This window comes from Martes martes (assembly GCF_963455335.1).
Source record: "Martes martes genome assembly, chromosome: 10".
NCBI classification, from domain to species: domain Eukaryota; kingdom Metazoa; phylum Chordata; class Mammalia; order Carnivora; family Mustelidae; genus Martes; species Martes martes.
In genome coordinates this window covers 9,410,607-9,434,494 of record NC_137898.1, presented here as the reverse complement: position 1 = coordinate 9,434,494, position 23,888 = coordinate 9,410,607, and the positions used below count along the sequence as shown (strand labels likewise).

Here is a 23,888-nt window from a genome sequence, read left to right as displayed (position 1 = left end):
GGCCTGCCCGTGAAGGGGCCTGGTGCTGCCTGGGGCGGGGTGGGGAGCACCCCTGGAAGTCAGATGGGGCACTGAAGCGAGGGGCTGCCGGGCGGGGGGCATTCATTCCCTGCGATCCTGGCCTGGTGCACGTTGGCCAGAGGGAGCCACTGGGCTCGCCAGGGCTGGGGAGGGGCGGGGGGGATTGGGATATGGTTAGGCAGAGCCTGCTTCAGCGTGTTTGGAGGGGCCTGCTCTTTGGGCCAGGACTGACGCCATCTCCCTGCCACCACACCTGGCCTGAGGCCCGAATGGCATGGAGATGGCACTTAACATTCCGGAGGAGTCCTTGCGCTGGCGGAAGGTGTGGTCATGTGGTGTCTCCTCATCCCTCGGCTCCCTCAGCGAGCACTGAGCTGGGATGGGAGACGAGGAGGGGAGCCATAAGGCTGCTGGCCCCCGCAGGTGGGAGCAGGCCCCCCCATGACTGTAGACGGGCTCTGCCCGAGGCCCTGCTACCTGCCCCCCCGCCCCCCCCCAAAGCAAGGTCCTGCTGTTCTTCTCTCTGTGCCTCAAGTTTGCTGCTCCAGCCCTTTGTTCTTCTTCCCTTATGCCTTCCCTTATGCCCAGGGGCACTGCCTGGCCTCACCTCGGCTGCGTCTCAGCGTCACCTCAGGAAAGTCCGCCCTTTCCCGCCTCACGGGCTTCGCAGGTGCTGTTCTTTCTGCCTAGACCGGCAGCTCTCAACTTCCGGTCTAACAGCTGCTTCCGGTCTTAAAAATTATGGAGAACCCCAAAGAGCTTCTGGTTATGAGGGTTCTTTCCGTTGATAGCTACCATATTAGAAACTGTAAAATGTTTCAGTAGTATTGAATATTTTATTCTCTGTAGTCCTGTTACTTATTTTGGTAGTAAAGATTAAGAATACTATTCAATACTTTGATATACAAAAAGCTCATTATCTATTAATGTTAGATTTTTTTTTTTAGTGAATAGAATAAGTAACTCTTTTCTAAAACAACTGTAAGGAGGAGACTGGGCACGCTCTACATCTTGCAGATCTTTTTGTATGTGTGGCTCGAAAGGACGCATCTGGGTTCTGTACTCCCATCTGCTGGCTTGTGTTGTTTGGGTTAAAGCATATGAAGAAAAGCTGGCCCCACGCAGATACGTAGTTGGAAAAGAGAGGAGTACTTTAAAAGTCTTTTCAGATAATTGTGCACATTCATTTTTTTTTTTTCCAGATAATTTTGTGCATTCTCAACACAAGTGGTGGCTTCTTAGAAGCTCATTGCAGTGTAGAATCAGAAACTATCCTTGATCCCACCCTGGTCTGTCTTTCACTTTGAACGGAACTTTTAGCCATGTCTGATTTTGTAGCCTCGTGCATCGATCATTTGGATAGCACTGTGTTACTGAGTTACGTGCATCTTCCAAATGTCGACACCCTTCATCATCTGTTTCTTTAAAAGGAGCTCATTTGCTTTCTGATCTCATTGGAAAAGTCTTTAGGTATTGGGAAGCTATGAAGCTCATGGTAGTGCATACATATTTTTCAAGATTCTATTTTTGGCCTTTTGGGGGGGCCTCATTTTTTGAATTATTGGCAACAAATATTGTTTCATATTAAGCAACAGGCTCACTTCATTTTTTAAGTTACTTGGGTAGTGCCAACTATCCAAGACTGAATAGCCATGGTTTGCCAGTTGCCTTTTCCATGAAAAATAGTTTCGTGAAAAAGTGGCTAGTTGAGCTCTGGGTACTCAAACATGGGCACTTTCCGCAGAGACATGGCTATGCACCAGAGGGCACTGCGCAAACGTTCCACCCTCCACACAGAGGGTTCGGAAGACATGCACTTAAGTTTAGATCTGATAAAATTCATAGTTTTTACTCCTTCATTGAGGACATTCGTAAGGGAAATGACATTTCTGTGCTGAGTGTGGCGTACGGCCGGTTTCGTGACTTCTGTAGAGCGCTCACGCTCCAGCAGTCTCACCTAGCATCGCTTTTGCTCTTTCAGGGCAAATCCCAGCACAGTGAGAAGGGGAAACTGTTTCTGTGTTGCAGTGGAAACAGGACTTCACGGATCCTGGCCGAAAGGGTTGGGCGCTTGACTTCCAGGAATCCGAGAGCACGCTTTGGGAACCACTGACCTGGACATCCTTCTCCCTGCCAACCCCACCCCTTTGTGTCCTTGTTTTCCTTCACGTCCCAGCCCCTAAACCAGCTCGGTTCCCGGCCCCCTTGTAGTCTTTCAAAATCCTCTGCTCTTTCCTGTCGTCACACATACCACCTGTCTTTCACTGCATTATTTGATGGTTCTGTAGACCGGAGAGTGGCCCTGTTTGTTTCGCTCACCATTGGGTCCCCAGGGCCTGGCTCGGGGCCTGGTACCTAGTAGGCCCTCAAAGAATAATTGCTGAATGAATGAGCTGCTTTTTGTTGGGCCCCATGCTGGATGTTGGGGGCCTGGAATCAGATATTCACTAGATACTCCTAGCCCTGTGAAGGAGCCAAGACCAGCCCTCAGATGGGCAGCTTGCCTGCTAGGGAGTAGTAGGAGACATAAGCCAGCAGCTCTACTGAGGGCGCTAGGAGCAGGGAGAATGTCCAGGACCTCTGCGCCCAGTGAAGGGTGGGATCTCTGGGATGGAGAGGGTCTGTGTTTAGTGAGAAAGGTCTCTGAGGTGGAGAGGGCCTGGGTCTGGTGAAGAGAAAGGTTTCCGCGGTGGTGAAGGGAGGGGTCTCTGGGGTGGAGAGGGTCTGGGCCTGGTGAAGGGAGGTCTCTGAGGTAGAGAGGGTCTGGCTGCAGTGAAGGGTGGCCAAGCCCCAACCAGCACCTGGCTCTCTGGTCCTGTTGGAGCGGCACCTGGCCAGTTTCTGAGGCATCATTCGTTCATTTGTTTTCCCCTCAGGTCACAGTTACCTGGAGAGGCTCCTGAATGTTGAGGTGCCCCAGAAAGTTGGGTGAGTTCAGTTCCAGGGCTTGGGGACCTTTCCAGGGCTGGGCAGGGCACATGGATTCCTGTGTACGTGAGCTCCGGGCTAGAAGCATTTCCTGTGCCCGAGCTTTCCCTCCTGGTAGGGACTGCCTACGGCTGTAGCCGCACACAGTTGTCAGCCCTGGCCCGGCCTTGACTCTTCCAAGCCTTACCCTGGGGGCGTGGGCTTCATGGGTTGGCAAAACCAAAGGGTCTACTGGCCCTTCTGTGAATGGAGAGGTGGCCTCACAAGACACTAGAGACTGTGGCTTATCGGGGCATGCGGGATTGGGGTAGAGCCGGGAAGGGGCTGACATCCCAAATGCAGCTGAATTCGGAAGCTGACCATCCTTGTCTGCCCAGGCGGCCGCCACTCCAGGGAGCTGCTGGCTCTGGCTACTGTCCTCCTGGCCCGCCTGGCACTGTGGGTTTGTGACGCAGGCCAGCGCATCTGATGGGGTGGGGAGGGGCTCCTGTGAGGAGGACCCAGGCCGGCTGGGCAGGTCCCCCATGCCTCTTGCTCTGCTTTCAGCCCGGAGCAGAAGCCCGGCAAGGAGGCTGAGCCCGTGGAGGCAGCTGAACCGGAGGTAAGGCGAGCAGGCCGGGGAGAGGAGCGCTCAAGGGCCTGGGAGTCCCAGGTGAGACCCCAGAGCCTTGGTTTCTCCCCCAGGTCCCCAAGAACGCGCCCCGTAGTGCCACCAAGATCGCCATTAGCACACCTGGCTCGCGGCCTGTGGCTGGTGGCCAGGAAACGCCCTCTGAAGGGCAGCGAGGTGAGTCTTTCTGACCTGCCGTGTACCGAGACTAGGGCCGTGCTGGCCTTGGTGGCCTTGGCCCGACTGTCTGTCTGTCTGTCAGAGGCTTGTGCCCGCCCCCCCCACCCCACCCCCCCCGCCAGAGGCAGTGGGAGGAACCCTGTGCTGGGGCATGAACACCTGGCCTTGTTATGTCTCGGCCGCTGGCTCACTTCTCACCTTTGTGGGTCCCCTGTGTGAAGAGGACAGGAGAGCTCTGGGCTCTGGCACCCCCAGACTAGCTGCCACAGGCGTCCAAGGCGTGGCTTATGTCTCCTCAGTGGGAAGAGCACGAGAACTATGGGGTCTTCGAACATGGCTTCCCAGCTTTATGCGGGGGTCAGGGACAAGGGCCACGCCAGCCCTGTAGCCCATGGGTGAGCTGTAAGGTCCCTTTGGGGGAGAGTATTAAGCAGGAGGGGGAGATGCGTGCTCTCCTTGGGCAGTGAAACAGAAGGTGCTACCCCCACACCGCGTGTGAGGAGCCCTTCCCTCCTCCCATCATGCTGGCCCCAGCCCATAGGCCCTGGAGGAGTGCGGTTTCGAAGCTGGGTGAGGGGTCTGTTAGAGTTTCCAGTTTCCACAGGCTTCTGCTCCTGAAGGGTACCCACCCCCACCAACTCTCAGTGTTGGTGGAGAGACATGGTTGGGGTCACCTCAATAGGACTGTCCTGACGTTCTTGTCATGGGGCCAGGCTGGGCGGTGAGGGAGTCCATGGCAGGGCATAGCATGCTGGGCTCCGGATGTCCCCAGATGTCTCGAGGCCATTCGGTGCTGAGGCTGATGGCGTCTGCCACTGGCCACCCTGGGGTCTGCCAGGAAGAGAGCCTTGCCCCTGCTGTGGCGGCTGCTGGGGGCGGGGTGGGGGGGTGTGGCTGGCCCCTCCAAGCTGTCCCTGCAGCCTCACCAAAATTGCTGTCTTCACAGAGCCCAAGACTGACCAAGCAGATGGCCCCAAGGAGCGCCCCCAGAGTGTCAGGTTTGCATCCAGACAGGGCCTTGCAGGCAACAATTCTGAGGGGCCCAGAGGGGCATGAACCTGGAGTTCTTGTTCGGGAGGGCAGGCATGGGGTTGGGGGCCTCTGTTTCCTCTCAGCGGGGGTTGGGGAGGTGAGGGGGCCTAGTACTCTGGCTGAATGAAGGAGCTGGCTCACTGCGATGACACCGGCCTGGTCCGGGAGTGGGTGACCCGATCCCAGACCCCGTCCTCTGCACCTTCCTGGCTGTGTGACCTGGGACAGGCCACTTACCTTCCTCTTGGCGATAGAGGGTTGGTCAGGGAGACCCCACCTCAGCAGAGCGTTTTAGTCGGGAGCCCTGTGCTGGGCCCACTTCTGTTCACGGGGGGACCTCTTACAGGGTGAGGTTGGGGCTCTGGGGAGGGTCCCGGGCTCAGCCCTGCGCCGCGCCTCTCACCCCGCTGCGGCAGGAGGAAGCGCAGCTACAAGCAGGCGGTCAGTGAGCTGGACGAGGAGCCACAGCTGGAGGACGGGGAGCCGCAGCTGGAGGACGAGGAGCTGCAGGCCCCCAGAAGCAAGACCCCTTCCCCGCCCTGCCCTGCCAGCAAGGTGAGCGGGCGCCTGCCTGCCCGCCCTCCCTGCCTTGGTGCCCCGCCCCCTGCAGGTTTGTCCTCACCCTGGTCCCCTCCCGCAGGTGGTGCGGCCCCTCCGGACCTTCCTGCACACCGTGCAGAGGAACCAGATGCTCATGACCCCGACCTCAGCGCCCCGCAGCAGCGTCATGAAATCCTTCATCAAGCGCAACACTCCCCTGCGCGTGGACCCTAAGGTGAGGGAGCCTGTGGCCCTGGCCGAGCTTTGCTCCAACCGGCTGGTGCGGCCGGAGGCTCCAGTCCCCTCGGCTGCCAGGAGGAGCATGGATCTGGACCAAGGCAGCTGTGACCTGGCCCTGGCCAAGGTCCTCCATGGCCACTGGAGGACCGTCCCTGCTCCCTGGGTTTTGCACCACGGCTGAGAGGCTTGGCTGGCTGCCCGTGACACCTGGGCCTTGGCCACTGGGCTGAGGAGTAGTAGAAATGGTGTAGCTGGCCAAGGCATGACCATCCATCCCCACACCCCCTCTGGGAGTTTGAGTAGTTAAGGTGCGGGACACACGTGGATGCTGTGCTTGCTGGGGTTGGGGGCTGGTGAGTTGGCAGGCGGCAGGGGGCTGCTGATGAGAGGCTGCGGGCCCCACACCGATGCTGGCATGGCCAAGAGGGTGGCCAGCTTTCAGGGCGTCCCCCAGCCTGCCATTAACTCCTGGCTTTTTCCTTGTCTCCTCTTCCCCACAGTGCAGCTTCGTTGTAAGTAAAGCCTTTTCCTGTCCCGGTAACCCAGCTCCCCCTAGCACTTACCTGGCTAGCCCCGCTCCTGCAAACCCACCAGCGTGTGTAGAAGCACTAACATGGGAAATGGAGGGGTGCGGCCGAGGGGGTGGGGGAACCGGAGGTGCTGGGTGGCTGCCTGGAGACGCCCAGCCCTTCCGGGTGCCCTCCCCGTGCAGGCCCTATCCTCTCTGCCCTTGTCTCTGCTCCCGGGAGGACGTGTGTTGATCTCAGAACCTCCCTGAAGCCGGGGGAGGCAGAGGGGGTGCGGCCTGCGGCCGTTGGTGGGGGCCACAGCTTGGATTTCCACGCAGTACCTCCCTCCCTACTCCCCAGCTCTGGGCTCCCCCTCAGGGTTTGGGGCTGTGAAGAGAACAGATAAGTTGTCTCTGATCCCCAGAGCCACCAAGATGGATCGGGTCACAGACCTTAGCTACTGCCCTGAGGGGCGGAGCCGGGGGGGAAGCCGGGGTTCAAGGCTGGGTTTTGTGGGCGTAGCAGTGGAACTGGCAATAGCAGCCTCTGGAAAGAAGGCCACGGGAGCTGTTCTCTTCCCAGATACCTCAGAGCTGAGCTGGGCCACGGGCCCTGAGGAAGGAGCCCCAGATAGCTGGTATCGGCTCAGCCTGGAGTCTTGGCTTTCTGGGGTCTCCTTGGTTCCCACTGGCGCTTTAAAAGGCCTACTGCTAGGAGGGCTTCTCCCTCTTAGCGGAGGGCCTCAGGCTAGACAGGTCAGGGGGCTTCCCAGCAGTTAGACAGGTAGGCCCTGAACTTGCCTCTCCTGCAAGGGGGCTGGTCCCCTTCAGCTGAGCATCTGGGGCTGGTGGGCCATTTCTCCGTTCCGAGACGGGGCGTAAGTGGGTCACAGGGACCTCAGGGCCTTGGACTCCTTTCCTAACCTTTGGCTGAGTTTCCTTTGGCTACAGAATGAGATCAAGGTCGTTTCATAGAAATGGATGAACCAAAGTCCTGTGTTCCAAGCACCCAGCCCAGGGCTTGGTACGAAGTGATTTTGAGTGAAAGGCAGAGAGACTGCTTGGTTGAGGCTCCTGGAGGCAGAAGGGGCTCAACAAGCTTGGTTTTCTCACCTGCTGCCTTGGCCTCAGTGCGGCCTCTGGGGAGCAGGGACAACCCAGCCCACCTTGGAGGCTTGGGACAGAGGGCACACACGGATTCTACGACACGGACAATTCTTGCTTTCTCCTATAAAGTTCACAATGCACAGGACAGTTTCCCTGACCTGTGTTGGGAAATTTTAGCACTCAGACTTCCAGAACAAAACCGGTTTTGCTGAGCCCTGTGGGAAGCAGGAGTCCACTTGGCCCTTGGGGCAGGAACAGAGGGTGGTGGGCACTCCAGGTACCACGTGAACTTTGCCTCCCAGGTGTGTTCCTCACAGGACAGCAGGGGATGGGAGTTGACTTCTGTCTGGGTGACCTTGAACCTGCAGTTACATCTTTGACCAAATGTGGAGTGTTCGCAGCCACTGTTGCTAAGAAATTTTTAGTATTACATTCTTTCTCTCCATTGTGGGCGGCGACGACACCCATGCCGGCGGCGGCCCTTCCTGTGTGTCCCGCGATCCTTCAGGCTCCATTCGTTTCTCTTCAGTAGCTTTTTCTCTCTGGATCAGATGGCGTTTCATTGACTTATTTTCACGTATATCCATACCTGCCTGTCTTTGCCATTCTACTCTTGGACCTAGGCACTGAGGTTTTTTTTTTTTTTTTAAATCTCCGTTACTGTATTTTGTGCTCTCAAATTTCCAATTTACTTTTTTTCTGGATCTTCTGTCTGCTGAGATTTTCTGTTTTGCCAGTTGTCTCAAGAATGTGACTACTGTCGAAACATTTTTAGAATAGCGGTGCGATCGTCAGGGTCCTGTGTATGCGTCTGCCCCTCGCAGCTGAGCCTCGGCATTCACACGCAACCTGACAGTGTTGTTTTCTCCATCCACACTGTACATTTCCTGTGTCTGCGGTTCCCCCTCTCACTCCCCCAGCCAGGAAGCTGAGGCTTTATTACCCTGCTCTGCCTCATGCTTCCACAGCCACACCCGGAGTCAGCTGCTGGCGGGGACAGAAAGGAGCAGCAGGGGCGCCTGGGTGGCTCAGTGGGTTAAAGCCTCTGCCTTCTGGCTCAGGTCATGATCCCAGGGTCCTGGGATCGAGCCCCATATCAGGCTCTCTGCTCAGCGGGGAGCCTGCTTCCCTTCCTCTCTCTCTGCCTGCCTCTCTGCCTACTTGTGATCTCTCTGTGTCAAATAAATAAATAAAATCTTTAAAAAAAAAAAAAGAAAAGTTAGAAAGGAGCAGCAGTCTTGTTCCAAGCTTCCAGGATCACAGCCCCGCAGTATGGAGGGGAAGCTTCTCCTCCCTCAGGGTTTTGATGCCGCAGGTTCTTCTAACTGCGGCTGTCCCCACTGCCACGGGGTTGTTTGTGGCCTGGGACATGAGAGGAGGAAGAAAAGGACAAACCAAGATTGGGCCTTTTGCATACTCTGAGCATTAGACATCCCCTTTCCATTCCCTGAGTCAAAACGAAAGGGCCTTGCCCAGATTCTGTCTGTCTGCACCGCACGGGGCCCTTTGGGGTTTCAGACCTCGTTGAGTTTAGACGAGAGGAAAAATAATAAACTTACTGTGGATTCGGTGATGCTCCGAAGCCTGCTCTTCCCCCTCTGTCTGCCCGCATAGCCCTCACACAGCTGCTCGGTGCAGGTGTTTATGGCCACGTTCAGTGGGAGAGGCCGCGAGGAGTGTCTGCTCTCAACCAGGAGGAGCCCTGCTCTGCATCTTTAGGGTCGTATTACCTTGGGCCCAGATTTCTAGGTGCGAAATCTGTAGTCAAGGGCAGAGGCTGAGGGGAAATGGACAGTCACTCATGCAGGAGAGGGGCCTCCAGGTGGCTGAGCCCAGAGGCAAGAGTTTGTGGGAGGCAGGAGAGGGGTCCAGGTCCCAGCCGCCCCCCTCTTGCCCTGGCCGTCAGCAGGCAAGTACTGCTCTTGTCCTTGGCCAGGGAGTGCTCCGTGCCCCCACCTGTGCCCTCTGCTTGCCCCCTCCTGTGCCTCTGGGGCTTTCTGGGCACGTGGAGGAGGAGGGTCCCAGCCCTGATCTGCTGAACAACCAACTAGTACTTTAAAAAAGTGGTAAAAATCACAATATTCCTGTATCACAGAGAATCTGCCATCCTTAATTTTAGCATTTGGCCATATTCCATTTTTTTCAAGTACTGAGAAACACAAAAGAGTATGTGTGTGTGTGTGTACACATAGCATAAAAGTGACAGCCTAGTACTAATAGATGAACATTATGTACCCACCATGCCCTGCATAGAATGTTAACCGTAACTTCTACAGCTGTCTGTCCCTTCCTGGTCTTAGCCTTCAGTCGCTTCGCGAGTGCACTTTAACACAGTTGTAATCAGAACATAGATCCAATTTTGAGCCCGATTTTTGCGCTGCTGCGATGTGGCAGGGTTCAGTCAAGGGCACTCGGGAGGCCTTAGGGTCCCCCCAGAAGGACCGTAGCCCCAGACCTCAATCTGATTGGGGAGGGAGGCATGTTTGGGGGCGGCTCTGCCTCTCAAGCAGTCTGGCAGGGGCCCGGGGGGCACCCCTGCTACACCGGGGCCTCACTCACCCCCCCACCCCGCCCCATCCCACCCCACCTCGCCCCAGGAGAAGGAGCGGCAGCGCCTCGAGAACCTGCGGCGGAAGGAGGAGGCCGAGCTGCTGCGCAGGCAGAAGGTGGAGGAAGACAAGCGACGGCGGCTGGAGGAGGTGAAGCTGTAAGTGCTCTGCGCCCCGGCCCCGGTCCCGGCTCCGCTCGGCTGGGCTCCCCACCACTGCCCTGTGCCCGCAGGAAGCGTGAGGAGCGCCTCCGCAAGGTGCTGCAGGCCCGGGAACGGGTGGAGCAGATGAAGGAGGAGAAGAAGAAGCAGATCGAGCAGAAGTTTGCTCAGATCGACGAGAAGACCGAGAAGGTGCGAGCCTCGGGCTGGTGGGTGGCTGCGCTCTGGGCTGGGCTGCACCCCCGGTGGGCCCCAAGCAGGTCAGACTCGGGGGGCCGTGGCTTCCGTGGGGAGCAAGCAGGTCTGGCAGGGGCAGGGGGTGCAGGGTTCTGCGCCCGTCCTGCAGGGCTGAGTGAGGAGGGGTATGCTCTCACGGACGCATCTGGGTGGGCTCTGCAGGCCAAGGAGGAGCGGCTGGCTGAGGAGAAAGCCAAGAAGAAGGCAGCAGCCAAGAAGATGGAGGAGGTGGAGGCGCGCCGGAAGCAGGAGGAGGAGGCGCGGCGGCTCCGGAGGCTCCAGCAGGTATGAGGGCAGGTGGGCCGACGGGCTCAGGCTTCAGGAAGGGTGGGGAAGGCTGGGATGTGCCTCAGTCCCCCAGCACCGCTGGGCGCACCCCACTTGGTTGGGCTGGTCTCAGGGGCTCCCGTGGCTTCAGGCTCGGAGGAGGTTGAGCAAATGCCTGGGAGACGTGGACAGTGACAGGAACTTCCCTCCCGTTTGCCGTGGAGGTGACAGTTCGAGAGTTAAGCGTACAGACCCCGGAGCCAGACTTCCGGTCTCGGCTCTGCCACTTGGCAGCTGTGTGACCCTGGGCAGGTCGCTCGACCTTGCTGGGCTTCAGGTCCTTCTGGTAACAGTGGTATCTACTTGATAGGGTTGGTGTGCGGATGGACGACAGGGAACACAAATCTGTCACTAGGCGGTTAAGTACAAATAACTACAATTTTTTATTTTATTTTATTTTATTTTAAAGGTTCCATTTATTTATTTGACAGAGATCACAAGTAGGCAGAGAGGCAGGCAGAGAGAGAGGGGGATGCAGGCTCCCTGCTGAGCAGAGAGCCCGACGCGGGGCTCGATCCCAGGACCCTGGGATCATGACCTGAGCCGAAGGCAGAGGCTTTAACCCACTGAGCCACCCAGGCGCCCCAAATAACTACAATTTAGTTAGTATCTGCTACATGCCAGACACCGAAGTATGTTCGGGGTATGAACTCAGCAACTTCCTGAGGTTGTGGGTATTACTGTTGTTCCCAGTTATCCGGCCAGAGAGCTTAAGCCACTTGGCCGGGGTCACACAGCGGGGGAGTCTGGCTCCAGTCTCTGCCCTTGACTGCCGGCTCTGCTGCTGCACGACAGGCACTTTTCCGGGTGATTCTTGGTGGAGCTCTGCCCGGGCTCTCGCGGCTGGGAGGGAGCCGCTCCCTGCCCACGCTGTCTTCGCTCCTTTTGCAGCCCCCTCCCCTCGCCGGCCCGAGGCTGGCCCCGGGCCCCCGACCTTGCTCTCCCTTCACAGGACGAGGAAGAGCGGCGGCACCAAGAGCTGCAGAAGAAGAAGGAGGAGGAGCAGGAGCGGCTGCGCAGGGCGGCCGAGGCCAAGAGGCTGGCGGAGCAGCGGGAGCAGGAGCGCAGGAGGGAGCAGGAGCGGCTCCAGGCCGAGAGGTGAGGGGCCCAGTCCCCCGCCGGCCCAGGCGGCGTCCTGGCTTCGTGCCTCCTGCTTTCCGTGAGCGTGTGGAAGGGAGACACGCGTGGCCGTCACCAGGAGGCGGCTGCCCCCTTCACTTGGGGTCTGCGAAAGGGCAGGCTCTTCTCGTATTGGGAACTGGGCCAGGACTCGGCTTCCTGCCCTGACGGGCTCTTGCTTGGTCCTCAGGGAGCTGCAGGAGAGGGAGCGGGAGAAGGCCCTGCAGCTGCAGAAGGAGCGGCTGCAGAGGGAGCTCGAGGAGAAGAAGAAGAAGGTAAAGGGGAGCAGGCCTGGGGCTCCCAGGGGGTCCTTGCCGAGCTCAGGGCCGGCCTGAGGGCCGCCGGCCCAGCAGGTGCCTCGCATGCCTGGCTGCGTGGGGTTGGCGTGGGGGGGCGAGGGCACGCGGCTCACACGCACAGACTCTGACACTGGCCTCCGCGCGCCCCAGGAAGAGGAGCAGCGCCTGGCCGAGGAGCGGCTGCAGGAGGAGCAGCAGAAGAAAGCCAGGGCGGCGGCGGCGGCGGCGGCGGCGGCGGCCAGCAAAGGCCTGAATGTGACTGTGGATGTGCAGGTGAGGCCGGGCACCCGAGTGGAGAGGCCTTCCCAGTAGCTGGAGGCACAGACCATGTACTAGGACCGGAAGAAAGAGGAAGGATCCGGGTGGCCCAGTTGTTTTTACCATTTTTGATATGTATATTTTCTTACTCTTTAAAGTAGAATTAGTTTAAAAAAAAAAAAGGAAGAAGAAGAAGAAACTAAACTCTTTTAAAGAGTATAAAGTGAAAGAAAGGTACCCTTACAGGAGAGAGATCATGACTTGAGCCAAAATCAAGAGTTGACACTCAACCGACCGAGGCAGCCAGGCGCCCCTTGTACCAGAATTTCTGTAACGAGCCCTTGTAACAGCCTAATGCTCTTACAAACAATGTACGTGGAGGGGTTTTCATTGCAGTATAGCTTATGAGGATGCATTGAGCCAAATGTTCGTCTATAACAGATGGTTAAAGTAAGTACCAGTCACGGGGTTCCCAGGGGGATATCCCTGGCTGCTGGAGACACATTGACCAGAAAGAATGTTTGCAAAGCACTTTAACTTGAAAAAGGAAGATACAAACGATGAATTTTGGAACACTGAAAAGAAATAAAATAAAATGAAAAAAAATTTAAAAAGGAAAAAGGAAGATACAGTCATTGTGGTATGACTTTTTTTAAATTAAAAACTGAACCCCTGAACTTTTCTTACTCTCCGTGAAATGAGGGGTGCTGACTAGAGCCCCAGTGGTCCTTGGCAGTGAGAGAGGATAAAAGGCGGGCAGGGGGAACTGACAGCCATGTTCGTCTTCTCCAGTCTCCAGCTTGTACCTCCTATCAGATGACACCACAGGGCCACAGGGCCCCCCCCAAGATCAACCCAGATAACTACGGGATGGACCTGAATAGTGACGACTCCACCGATGACGAGGCCCATCCCCGGAAGCCTATCCCCACCTGGGCCAGAGGTAAGCAGGGCTCAGAGTTCCTCAGGAGACCCAGGTCCACCCCTGTGACATCTTGGATCCTGGACATAGTGGCTTGGCAGCTGTGGCTGCCAGGAGGCTGTTGTACCCATGGACTGGCTACTTGGCCCAACAAGCCTGTGGTGGACCTTGGGATGTGCCAGGGGAGGCCGGGCACCGTATGGCCAGTGGGCTCATCTGAGGACCAGTTGGATGGTGGGGGGCGCCTCTCTTCTCAAGAAATGAGTTAAATTATGACTGGCTGCCCGCAGGCATGGTGCTGGCTGTTCGCACTTGACTCTGTGCCCCCCCCTTGGAGCCCTACCCAATGGGCCAGCTGGAGGTAGACCCAAATAAGCAGCTTCGGGTAGGAGTAACACCAAGATGGGCTAACAGGTTTTAGGCAGCACCCCAAGAACTGGAGCTGGCAGTTCCGGGCAGCTGGGGGACGCCTGAGGCAGGGACGCTTGAGCAGGATTTGATCCTGGAGTAGACAAGCTGCGATGTTTAAACAGGAGTGTGGGTGGGGGTGACCAGGCCACCGAAGACCGGGGTGCAAGGCCTACTGGGAAAGGGGCGGGGCCCGTGCGTACCGTGAGCACTTTATCGAGTGAGCTGAGCTGGGGTGAGGGTGGGATGCAGTCTCACTGCCCTGAGAGAAGGGCCCAGAACCCCGTAGACAGCTCCCTTCGGTGTCACCTCGCTTGAACTCCATGGTGGCCAGAATCTGATTTAGTCTCCTTAACGTCTGACATCAGGTCATTTAGGAGGTGGCAGCAGGCAGGGGGGTCAGATGCCCAAGGGGCCGCCTAATGGTGCTTGATCTTCACCAGCTTAACCTGGCTCAGTTTTCTCATCTGTGAAGTGGGGGTGATGCCTGCTGAGAAAGTTTATTTAGGATGAAGTGAGTTAGTGTTTATAAGTGCCAGGCGCATGTTCCACTTCCTGACCCCCCAGGGTCCCCCTAACAGGGCTGTATGCCACCCATAGCCTTGGCCCAGGGGGACCCCGTCGGTAAGCTCCCTGTGCCACGGGACGTGGCTGTCAGGGGGAGAAGCACCCGAGCACAGCGGTTGGGGATGGCAGGTACGTGCTTACGTTCTGGAGCTAGGCTGGTCTCCAGACCCCAGCTCCCCCCAGTCACTAGCCATGGGCCCTTGGACGAGTCTCACCATTATCAAATGGGGAGGATGAAGGAGCGGCCTCTCTGGTGGCTGTGGGGATAACGAGGTCATGCAGTGACCCAGGGCCTGGCCCACGCGAGCACCTGGGGACCCGTGTTCAGGTGAAGCTGCCAGAGGATGGCGGTGGGAACGGGCAGGAACAGGGAACAGGCAGGAAGAGCATTTTCAGGGAACGAGGGCCCTGAGAGAGGGGCCAGTGTGGCAGACGTGGGGGCGTGCTGGGGCGGAGAAGGCGACAAGGGGCCGGGGGTTGGAGAGACTCACGAGGAGCCCCAAGGCAGTGACCTGACCCTCCGTGTCCCCCCACAGGCACTCAGCTAAGCCAGGCCATCATCCACCAGTACTACCACCCCCCAAACCTGCTCGAGCTCTTTGGAACCATCCTCCCGCTGGACTTGGAGGACATCTTCAAAAAAAGCAAACCCCGCTACCACAAGCGCACCAGCTCTGCTGTCTGGAACTCGCCGCCCCTGCTGGGTGCCAGGGTCCCCAGCAGCCTGGCCTACAGCCTGAAGAAGTACTGAGGCCCCCAGGCCTTCTCAGCGGTCTCAGCCCCTGTGTGTGTGTCTGCCTGTCCGCCCCTCTGTCGCTCGGTGCCATCCTGCCTGGTGTTCTGTCTCGGGGCGTTTGCCGGGTGTATATAAATGTCCTCTTTGTGCTGCAGGCAGAACGTGGCCCAGGCCTGTTTGGAGGCTGCACTGGGTGGGAGGTTGGGGGAGAACCAGCCCAGCCCTGCCTGGCCTGCACACAGCACTCTGTAAATAGGTTGGTAGAATTCAGCGGAATTTTAGCCTCTAGTGTTCGAGAGCTAGAATAATAAAGTCTGTTCCTTCAAGCCTGCTGTGGGTGTTGTGGGGATGGGGGGCCTTGGCAGAATGTCCCGGACCCAGGCCCTGCCGCCCCATTTCTCAGGCCACCGGTGGGCTGGGGGCCAAGGCACTGTTTCTTCTCCTGGGGTGTGCTTCCAGGTCAGCCGGGTCTCCCACGTCAAGATGCTGATGCAGTGGGTGATTCTGATCCTGTCCTTGGGCAGTGCTGAGACTCAAGTCAGTTACCTGCACGATGGGGCAGGTGAAGCTACTTTCTCATTTTCTGGGGAGCTCCCTCCTTGTAAAGAGGGGCTTGTTCAGTGGGAAAGACATGGAGGTTGAGGCCGGGAGGACTGGGCTCTTGACACAGCTCTGTCACCTAGCCCCACAGGCTCCACCCTTGCTGCATGGATGGTCAAAGGACTTGACAAGGTGTGCACTCTGCTAAAGCAGGAGTTCTGATTAGAAAGATGTCTCCCAAAACCACGTTGGGACCAGTGCTTGCAAGCTGTTGAGGTGTTTCTCCAACAGTCCAGACAGCTACTCGTTCAGTGCTTAGTGCTTGACACTTAGCGGCTCTGGTTGTGCCTCAGAGCTGCCTGCTCAGCTCCTTCTCATCTGCTCTAGCCTCTAGGACAGGGGTTGGTGAACTACGGCCTCATGGGCCAAATGAAACCTCAGGCAGTTTTTGTAAAGTTTCACTGGAACCCACCTAATAGAAACAAATATCTATTGTCTCCGGCTGCTCTGCTGAGCAGAGCAGAGTTAAATAGTTGTAACAGAGGCCTTATGGCCCCCCAGGCTGAAAATATTATGGCCCTTTACAGGAAGTTTGAGGACCCCTGCTTTGCTGACCCCTTGAGTAAAGGCTAAATTCAAGAGTACTTGAAAATGAGGAAATAGTGAGCATACACAATAGACAAGTTCATCAGGACTCCGCCCACTTAAAAAAACAAAAAGATAACATTTGGTGGTTCATTCGAGTATGGTGCACAGCTCAAATTAGTTCCATATGCTCTTGGACTAGAAACTGTTGTGTGGAGTCCGTTGGCGAGTGTGTCTTTACCTAGGACTGATCAACTTTTTTCTTTTATGGACTGAACTTTTCGGTGTCCCATCTCCTACATCTTTGTCTAGCCCCCGTTGTCAAAGATTTCCCTTATATTTTCTTCTACATGTTTTATAGTTTTACCAATATTACGTTTAGGTTTATGATCTACTTTGAGTTAATTTTTTTTTTTGAAGTGTGAGGATTATGTTTTTGGTGTATTTGGTTTTGGGGGCATATGTTCAGTCGTTCCAGGATCATTTGTTGAAAAGACTTTGTTTTCCTCTGAGTTTCTTTTGCATCTTTGTCAAGAATCCGTTGGCCGTTTTTGTATGGGTCTATGTCTGGACTTTGTATTCTCTTCCACTGATCTGTGAGTCCCTCCTATTACCAGTACCACATCGTCAAAGTTACTGTAGCTTGCATCCATCTGTTAGTGTGTAACATCCATCTGTTAGTGTGACTCCTCTAATTTTATTCTGCCTTTGCAAAATTATTTTGACTTGTCCATCAATTTTGCCTCTCCATCTAAATTTTAGAATGAGCTTTTTTATATAAAAGCACTGGTGGAACTTTGATTGGAATTACATTAAATCTATAGATAAATTTGGGGAGAATTCACATATGATAGTGAGTCTTCTAAACCGTCACATGTCTTGTCTCTCCGTTTATTTGCATCTGGGGCTTCCGTCAGTGGTTTGTGGTCTCAGCATACAGATGCTGTACAAGTTTTGTTGAACTTACAGCTAAGTATTTTATTTTCCTGGAACTACAGTAAATGGTATTGTTTTTCTAATTTTGGTTCCCAGTTGTTCATTCCTGGTATATAGAAATACAATTGATTTTTGTGTGTTGACCTTGTATTTTGTGATGCAACCAAAGCAGTATGTAGGGGAACATTTATAGTACTAAAATGTCTGTTAGATAAAAGGTGTTGAATCAATAACTTCAGCTTCCACTTTAAGAAACTAGAAAAAGAAGGGCGCCTGGGTGGCTCAGTGATTAGGCATCTGCCTTTTGCTCAGGTCATGATCCCAGGGTCCTGAGATCAAGCCCTGCATCGGGTTCCTGCTCGGCAGGGAGCCTGCTTCTCCCTCTCCCACTCCCCCTGCCTGTATTCCCTCTCACTGTCTGCCAAATAAATAAATAAAATCTTAAAAAAAAAAAAAGAAATTAGAGAAAGAAGACCAAATAAAAGTATAAGCAAAAGAAGGGACATAACAAAGGTAGAACAGAAATCTATGACACTGGAGAAAGAAAGATAATGGAGGAAATTTAACTAAACCAAAAGCTGAGTCTTTGAGAAGCTCAAAAAAAAAAAAAATCATAAACCTCTAACTAGATTGATCAGGAGAAAAAGAAGAAACAAATGGCCATTGTCAGGAATGAAAGAGGTACAAACCAGTATAGAGTCTATAGATAGTAAAACAACAGAATATTACAAGCAGTTAATAAATTGGACAATTTAGATGAATACAAATTCCTTGGAAGATCCAAATTATTTTAGTTCACTCAAGAAGAAATAGAAAGCTAACTAGCCCTACTTATGAAAGAAACTGAATTTGTTAGAAGAAGTTGAATTTAAAGTATTTGAATTTAAAATATCAATTTAAAATTCAAGAAATTGAATTTAAAATCTCACAAAGGGGGGTGCCTGGGTGGCTCGGTTGGTTGAGAGTCTGCCCTTGTCATGAGTCTGGGGTCCTGGGCTCCAGCCCCATGTTGGGCTCCCTGCTCAGTGGGGAGTCTGCTTCCTCTTTCAATCACCCCCACCTCAGCTCATGTTCTCTCTCTCTAATAAATAAGATCTTAAAAAATAAAATCTCACAAAGAATACTCTAGGCCTAGGTCACTTTAGTGGTAAATGCAACCACATATTCAAGAAAGACATAATACCAATTATACATAACCTCTTTCAGGAAATTAAAGAGGAAAGAATACTTTTCCCCTCCATCAATGAGGCCAACATTGCCCTGATCCCAAAACGAAACAGACACTGCAAGAAGGGAAAATTAGACACCAAACCCTCATAAACCTCAACACAAAAATTCTCAAAAAAATTATAGAAAATTAAATACAAGTTCTATAAAGAGAATAATACATTTGAAACAAATAGGGTTTTCCCCAAGAATGCGAAGTAGCTTTACCATTTGAAAGCCAACTAATGTAACTTGCCATATTAATACAGGAGGAAAATTGTGTGATTAATAGATGCAGAGAATGCATCTGACAATTCAGTGCTAATTTGTGATAAAAGCTGTAAGCAAATTACAAATTTTTTTGGTATCCTATTCAACTCTGCACCTAAGCTGAAGGTATGGTCAATAATATGACTTAAGGAAGATGTGGTCCATATACACTATGGAGTATTATGCCTCCATCAGAAAGGATGAATACCCAGCTTTTGTATCAACATGGACAGGACTGGAAGAGATTATGCTGAGTGAAATAAGTCAAGCAGAGAGAATCAATTATCATATGGTTTCATTTATTTGTGGAGCATAACAAATAACATGGAGGACAAGGGGAGATGGAGAGGAGAAGGGAGTTGAGGGAAATTGGAAGGGGAGATGAACCATGAGAGACTATGGACTATGAAAAACAATCTGAGGGTTTTGAAGGGGCGGGGGGTGGGGGGTTGGGGGAGCCAGGTGGTAGGTATTATAGAGGGCACGTATTGCCTGGAGCACTGGGTGTGGTGCATAAACAATGAATTCTGTTACACTGAAAAGAAATAAAGAAAAAAAAGAGTAACAAGGATTCTTTCTACAGTTTTCCAGGTCCACATTTTCTATCTTTGGTGATAAGAATGTCTACCTCCCAGTACAGAGATCTTACCTTACATGGGGAGAGTTATTTCCTGCTTTCGAGGCAACGGAGGACGGTCTGAGTGTCCTTATGCACTGATTGTCTCTCAAGTAACTTTTATTGGAAATAATCAATATGCCAAAGTGGCACATTTCAGGGAAGCCTGCCCTTGGGCTCTACAAAAGGCAAGTTCCACAAGAGGTTTGTGAGTGAATGACCCTGATAAAAGAATCAGTCAGTGGGAGGACCCAGGCAAGGGAAAACCAATGAGAGAAACAGGTTCGCAGGCAAGTCCAGATCAGAGATGATAAGGAAGTCAAAATGGAATTGAAGAAAAGATCATTCCAGTTGACAGTACAAAAAAAAAAAAAAAAAGAACCATCAGCAAAGAAATGGAATCTCCAACATAATCTGACCTGCATTGCGTCCTGTCTTTACTCTCTTTAGTACTGGAGATGACTGTGAAATGTGGGGGTGGGAGAAGCAACCAGAAACACGGAGGCTGGCAGCATGTAAATGATTCCCTTCAATGGGGCAGCGAACCCTCTCTATGTGGGGACCCAGCAATCCCACTGCACCTGAGGCTGTAAGCAATATCACTCTAAGAAGAATTTGCATCCCACTGGGGATGGAGATTCTTCATGGATTATGATAAAGGAAGGAATTATGGAATTTCATTTAAAAGCCAACACGGGCATGTGATGTGATGAGCACTGGGTGTTATACACAACTAATGAATCATTGAACACTACATCTGAAACTAAAGATACACTGTATGTAAGCTAATTGAATTTAAATTAAAAAGAAGCCAACATGGGTTAAATGTGGGAGTGTAAAAGGGATGAAACTCACGCTTATGAATCCTGTTCATCAGCTGGCACATAAATGAGCATATTCACAGGAACACAGAGAAGCAACCATTTTCCTGAGGTTTAGGGTTATAGGCACAGATGAGTAAGGCAGATATGGATGCTCACCTTTTATGGAATGGGTGTGATTCCGAGAGAGGACCACAAGATGTCTCCCTCCCAGCAGCAATGAGCTAAGCTCCACATCCTTGTTCTGGATAACCGCATCCACCTTGATCACCCGGACAACTCACGTTGATCCTTCAAGTCTCAATGGATCACCTCACACCTTGTTTAGAAAACCAGGATTGTACGCTGAAAAGAAATAAAAAATTAAGAAAAAAAAAAAAAAGAAAACCAGGATTTACCTTCCTGCAAATATTAGTACAGTCACTCTCTCTCTCCAACTCCCCCTCTTTGCTGAATCCTGGTGTTTACTAGAGAATGTGACAGGCAGAGGAGCAGGCAGACACAATTTTGGTATCAGAGCATTCAAGAAATGAAGCACTGGAGGTTAAATGAGGAGAGTTATGATTGACCCTCAGGGATCATGGGAGATGCTCCAAGGCTGTGCTTGGAGAAGTTGAATGGACCAAAGAAACCACCTAAATCATCACCACATTTCAAACTCAGCAAAGCATTCACTGAAATTCTCTCCCATTCCAAGTGTATTTGCCCAGCCTAGAGAGAAAAGGTTTATAAAAGGCCCTGTCATCCCTCCCTTCCAAAGAGATGACTTAGTATTGGCTAGTATTGGTTTAAATCTCATTTATGCTATTATAATATATCTAATATTCACAAGTTTCTCTGCATTGGTCTATTTAAATCATATCACTATGCACATCTTGACAGGAGGATGCTTAATATTTCCATCACTTTTTTTCTTGACCCAAGTCAGCATAGATTATGTGCTCAATCATGATAAGTTAATAGAATCAATTGGCAGAATCAGTTCTGCTGGTAGAAATTGGGGAGTTGCCATTCTCTAACTGGGGATGGTCCGTCTCTCTCTCTCTCTAAGTATTCATTGTTCCTAGACATTCAATAAACATTGGGACTCTGATCATTGCATCTCCTACCCAGGGAATGAAACAAAAGAGGAATGAAGTAAAAAGTCTCCAGAGACAATCTGAGGTCACTTCCAGAGAGGGTTACTGTTCATGGGTTGAAGGAACCCAGGCATTGGAGTGGAAGGAAGTGGTCCAGAGTCCCTGAAAAGATCTTCAGCCCTCCTGGGTTTCACCTGGTCACAGTTTTACCCCCTGCCCCAGGTCCATGTTGTTCATGCTATACAGTTCCTAGCATGCAGTGAGACCAAGTCTTCCTCTGTTTTGACCCTGTGTAAAGTTGTTGAAGGTTGACTGTTAATCTAGCATGAGTACTTTCTTTATCTTCATGTCATACCCCCCAAGAAGCCTTCCTGAATGTCCCCTGGTTAGGGGGTCATTTTCCATGTTCCCATAATTGGTAAAACGTTGTCCTTGCTGGGCTTCTGTGGGTCCTGGAGGCACCAGTTCTGCAACCACTGCAAGGGGTGACATCAAAAGATGAGCAAATGACAATACAGACAAAGGACTGATATCCAGGATCTATAAAGAACTCCACAAATTCAACACACACAAAACAGATAATCATATCAAAAAATGGGCAGAAGACATGAACAGACACTTCTTCAAAGAAGTCATACAAATGGCTAACACACACATGAAGAAATGTTCATCATCACTAGCCATCGGAGAGATTGAAATCAAAACCACATTGAGATACCACCTTACACCAGTTAGAATGGCCAAAATTAAAAAGACAGTAAACAACGTGTGTTGGAGAGGATGTGGAGAAAGGGGAACCCTCTTACACTGTTGGTGGGAATGCAAGTTGGTACAGCCACTTTGGAAGACAGTGTGGAGATTCCTTATGAAATTGAAAATAGAGCTTCCCTATGACCCTGCAATTGCACTACTGGGTATTTACCCCAAAGATACAGATGTAGTGAAAAGAAGGGCCATCTGTACCCCAATGTTTATAGCAGCAATGGCCACAGTCACCAAACTGTGGAAAGAACCAAGATGCCCTTCAACGGACGAATGGATAAAGAAGATATGGTCCATATACACTATGGAATGTTATGCCTCCATCAGAAAGGATGAATACCCAACCTTTGTAGCAACATGGACAGGACCGGAAGAGATTATGCTGAGTGAAATAAGTCAAGCAGAGAGAGTCAATTATCATATGGTTTCACTTATTTGTGGAGCATAGGAAATAACACAGAGGACATGGGGAGATGGAGAGGAGAAGAGAGTTGAGGGAAATTGGAGGGGGAGGTGAACCATGAGAGACTATGGACTCTGAAAAACAATCTGAGGGTTTTGGAGGGGCAGGGGGTGGGACTTTGGGTAAGATTGGTTGTGGGTATTATGGAGGACACGTATTGCATAGAGCGCTGGGTGTGGTGCATAAACAATGAATTCTGGAACACTGAAAAGAAATTTAAAAAATAAATAAAAATTTTTTTAAAAAGCTGAGAAAACATGACATCTGCCTTCTTTCCATCTTCAAACTCCCATCAGAGCCTTCCATTGGAGTACCACACAAAGCAGCACTGGCAAGAGAGTCTGGGATATGTAACTCATAGGGTTTCAGTTCTAACAATAGAGACATGAGTAGGACAAAGCAACTCTGGAACTAAGGAAACATAGAGCCTATCTGGCACACAATGGTTTAATCTACAGAGCTTGGGTTTTATTTCTCATCTTGATGGAGACCAATAGTCTGGCCCATAGAAAAATTAATATCTGTAAGTTTTTTGCCTACAATATAATAAACATGACTTATTTGTATAATAAATACATCAACTAATGCACCCATAAGCTTTATTGATCAATAACTGTGTACTAGGAAATGCTGGAATAAGAAAAGTCCCTTGAGGACCATGGGGCTGCTCCAAGACCAGTCTGACTCACATCATAGCCAAAAACAGCAAGAAACAGCATACAATTTGTGACATTGTCTGCAACAAATGCCAAGACAAATGATGTGTGAGACATCATAAAACAAGCTCAAAATAAAAAGACCTTTTTCAAAAGGAAAACCATCCTTTTTATTGATGAGATTCTTTAGTTCAATAAATCTCAGCAGCACACTTTCCTTCCTCATGTGGAATGTGGGACGATCACTCCGATTGGGGCAACCATGGAAAACCCTTCCTTCCAGGTCAATGCAGTTCTCCCTAAACTGCTGTTGTGCTATCGTTCTTGAGAAGCTTCCCGTAGAGTCACTGGTGATGGTTTAACCTGGGAATCCACATCCTAGACTCCAGCCATCCCACTGACCCTCTGAGCCAGAAAAGTAACAGCAGTTCAAAGCCAGCTGTGTTCACAGAAGATAAAGCAATAGAATCTTCGGTTTATCTTAGCAACAGGGATGAAGCAATAGAATCTTCGGTTTATCTTAGCAACAGGGATGCCCTAGCTGGATTGAATGGACTACAGCTGGCAGTACTGGCCAGGTTAAACTCTAGGAAGATGTTCTGTAAGAAGAGTGGGCAAAACTATTCTCTCAGTAGAGTTCTGATCACTGAAAATGACATAAAGGAAGGCCTCCGACAATCTCATATTTTATATGACCGAGCAGGAGAAGAGCATTACAACTGCATCTCTGCACTTCATAAGTCGATGCAGGGCTCAAACCAGAGTGCCTCCCTCTACTGGCTTGTGTGCATGCTTGAAGGAGGAGAGGACCGGTTGTATGTGGTAAGGAGGCTGGTGAGGTTTGCCAGTGAGGACATAGGTCTGGCACACCCTTCTGCATCAACACAAGCAGTTGCTGCCCACCAAGACTATCATTTTATAGGCATGTCTGAATGTGAGGTGCTTCTGGCTCAGTGTGTAGTCTATTTTATCAGAGCCCTTAAGTCCACTGAGGTGTACAGTGCCTGCAACATCAAAGCATGCGTGCAAAACCACCAGGGGTCTCTGCCCCCTGTTCTGCTGCACCTGAGGATGGTACCCACTAAGCTGATGAAGGATTTGGGCTACGGCACAAGAACAACCCCATGTACAGTGAGCCTGTGGATCAAGAATGTCTGATGGAGGAATAGAGAGGAGTTGATTTCTTTAAGCAAAGGCGACAATGA

The 23,888-nt window shown here is 51.9% G+C and overlaps 1 protein-coding gene and 1 pseudogene across 2 annotated transcripts in view; both read left to right on the top strand.

The window, feature by feature from the left end:
- Positions 1 to 16,952, top strand: part of INCENP (inner centromere protein) — a 25,006-nt gene extending 8,054 nt beyond the window's left edge. Inside the window, exons 5-18 of the mRNA XM_080816775.1 lie at positions 2,898 to 2,949; positions 3,496 to 3,550; positions 3,634 to 3,736; positions 4,686 to 4,737; positions 5,188 to 5,326; positions 5,412 to 5,546; positions 9,764 to 9,873; positions 9,948 to 10,068; positions 10,276 to 10,398; positions 11,393 to 11,538; positions 11,750 to 11,834; positions 12,009 to 12,131; positions 12,909 to 13,059; positions 14,550 to 16,952. Of these exons, the coding sequence (XP_080672901.1) occupies positions 2,898 to 2,949; positions 3,496 to 3,550; positions 3,634 to 3,736; positions 4,686 to 4,737; positions 5,188 to 5,326; positions 5,412 to 5,546; positions 9,764 to 9,873; positions 9,948 to 10,068; positions 10,276 to 10,398; positions 11,393 to 11,538; positions 11,750 to 11,834; positions 12,009 to 12,131; positions 12,909 to 13,059; positions 14,550 to 14,764 (1,610 nt within the window). The 3' untranslated portion in view covers positions 14,765 to 16,952. The remainder of the gene's footprint in view (positions 1 to 2,897; positions 2,950 to 3,495; positions 3,551 to 3,633; positions 3,737 to 4,685; positions 4,738 to 5,187; positions 5,327 to 5,411; positions 5,547 to 9,763; positions 9,874 to 9,947; positions 10,069 to 10,275; positions 10,399 to 11,392; positions 11,539 to 11,749; positions 11,835 to 12,008; positions 12,132 to 12,908; positions 13,060 to 14,549) is intronic.
- On the top strand, positions 15,116 to 23,888 carry LOC308351938 (ATPase WRNIP1-like; annotated as a pseudogene). The gene is made up of 2 exons: positions 15,116 to 15,311; positions 22,682 to 23,888. The product of its transcript is annotated as an ATPase WRNIP1-like (transcript).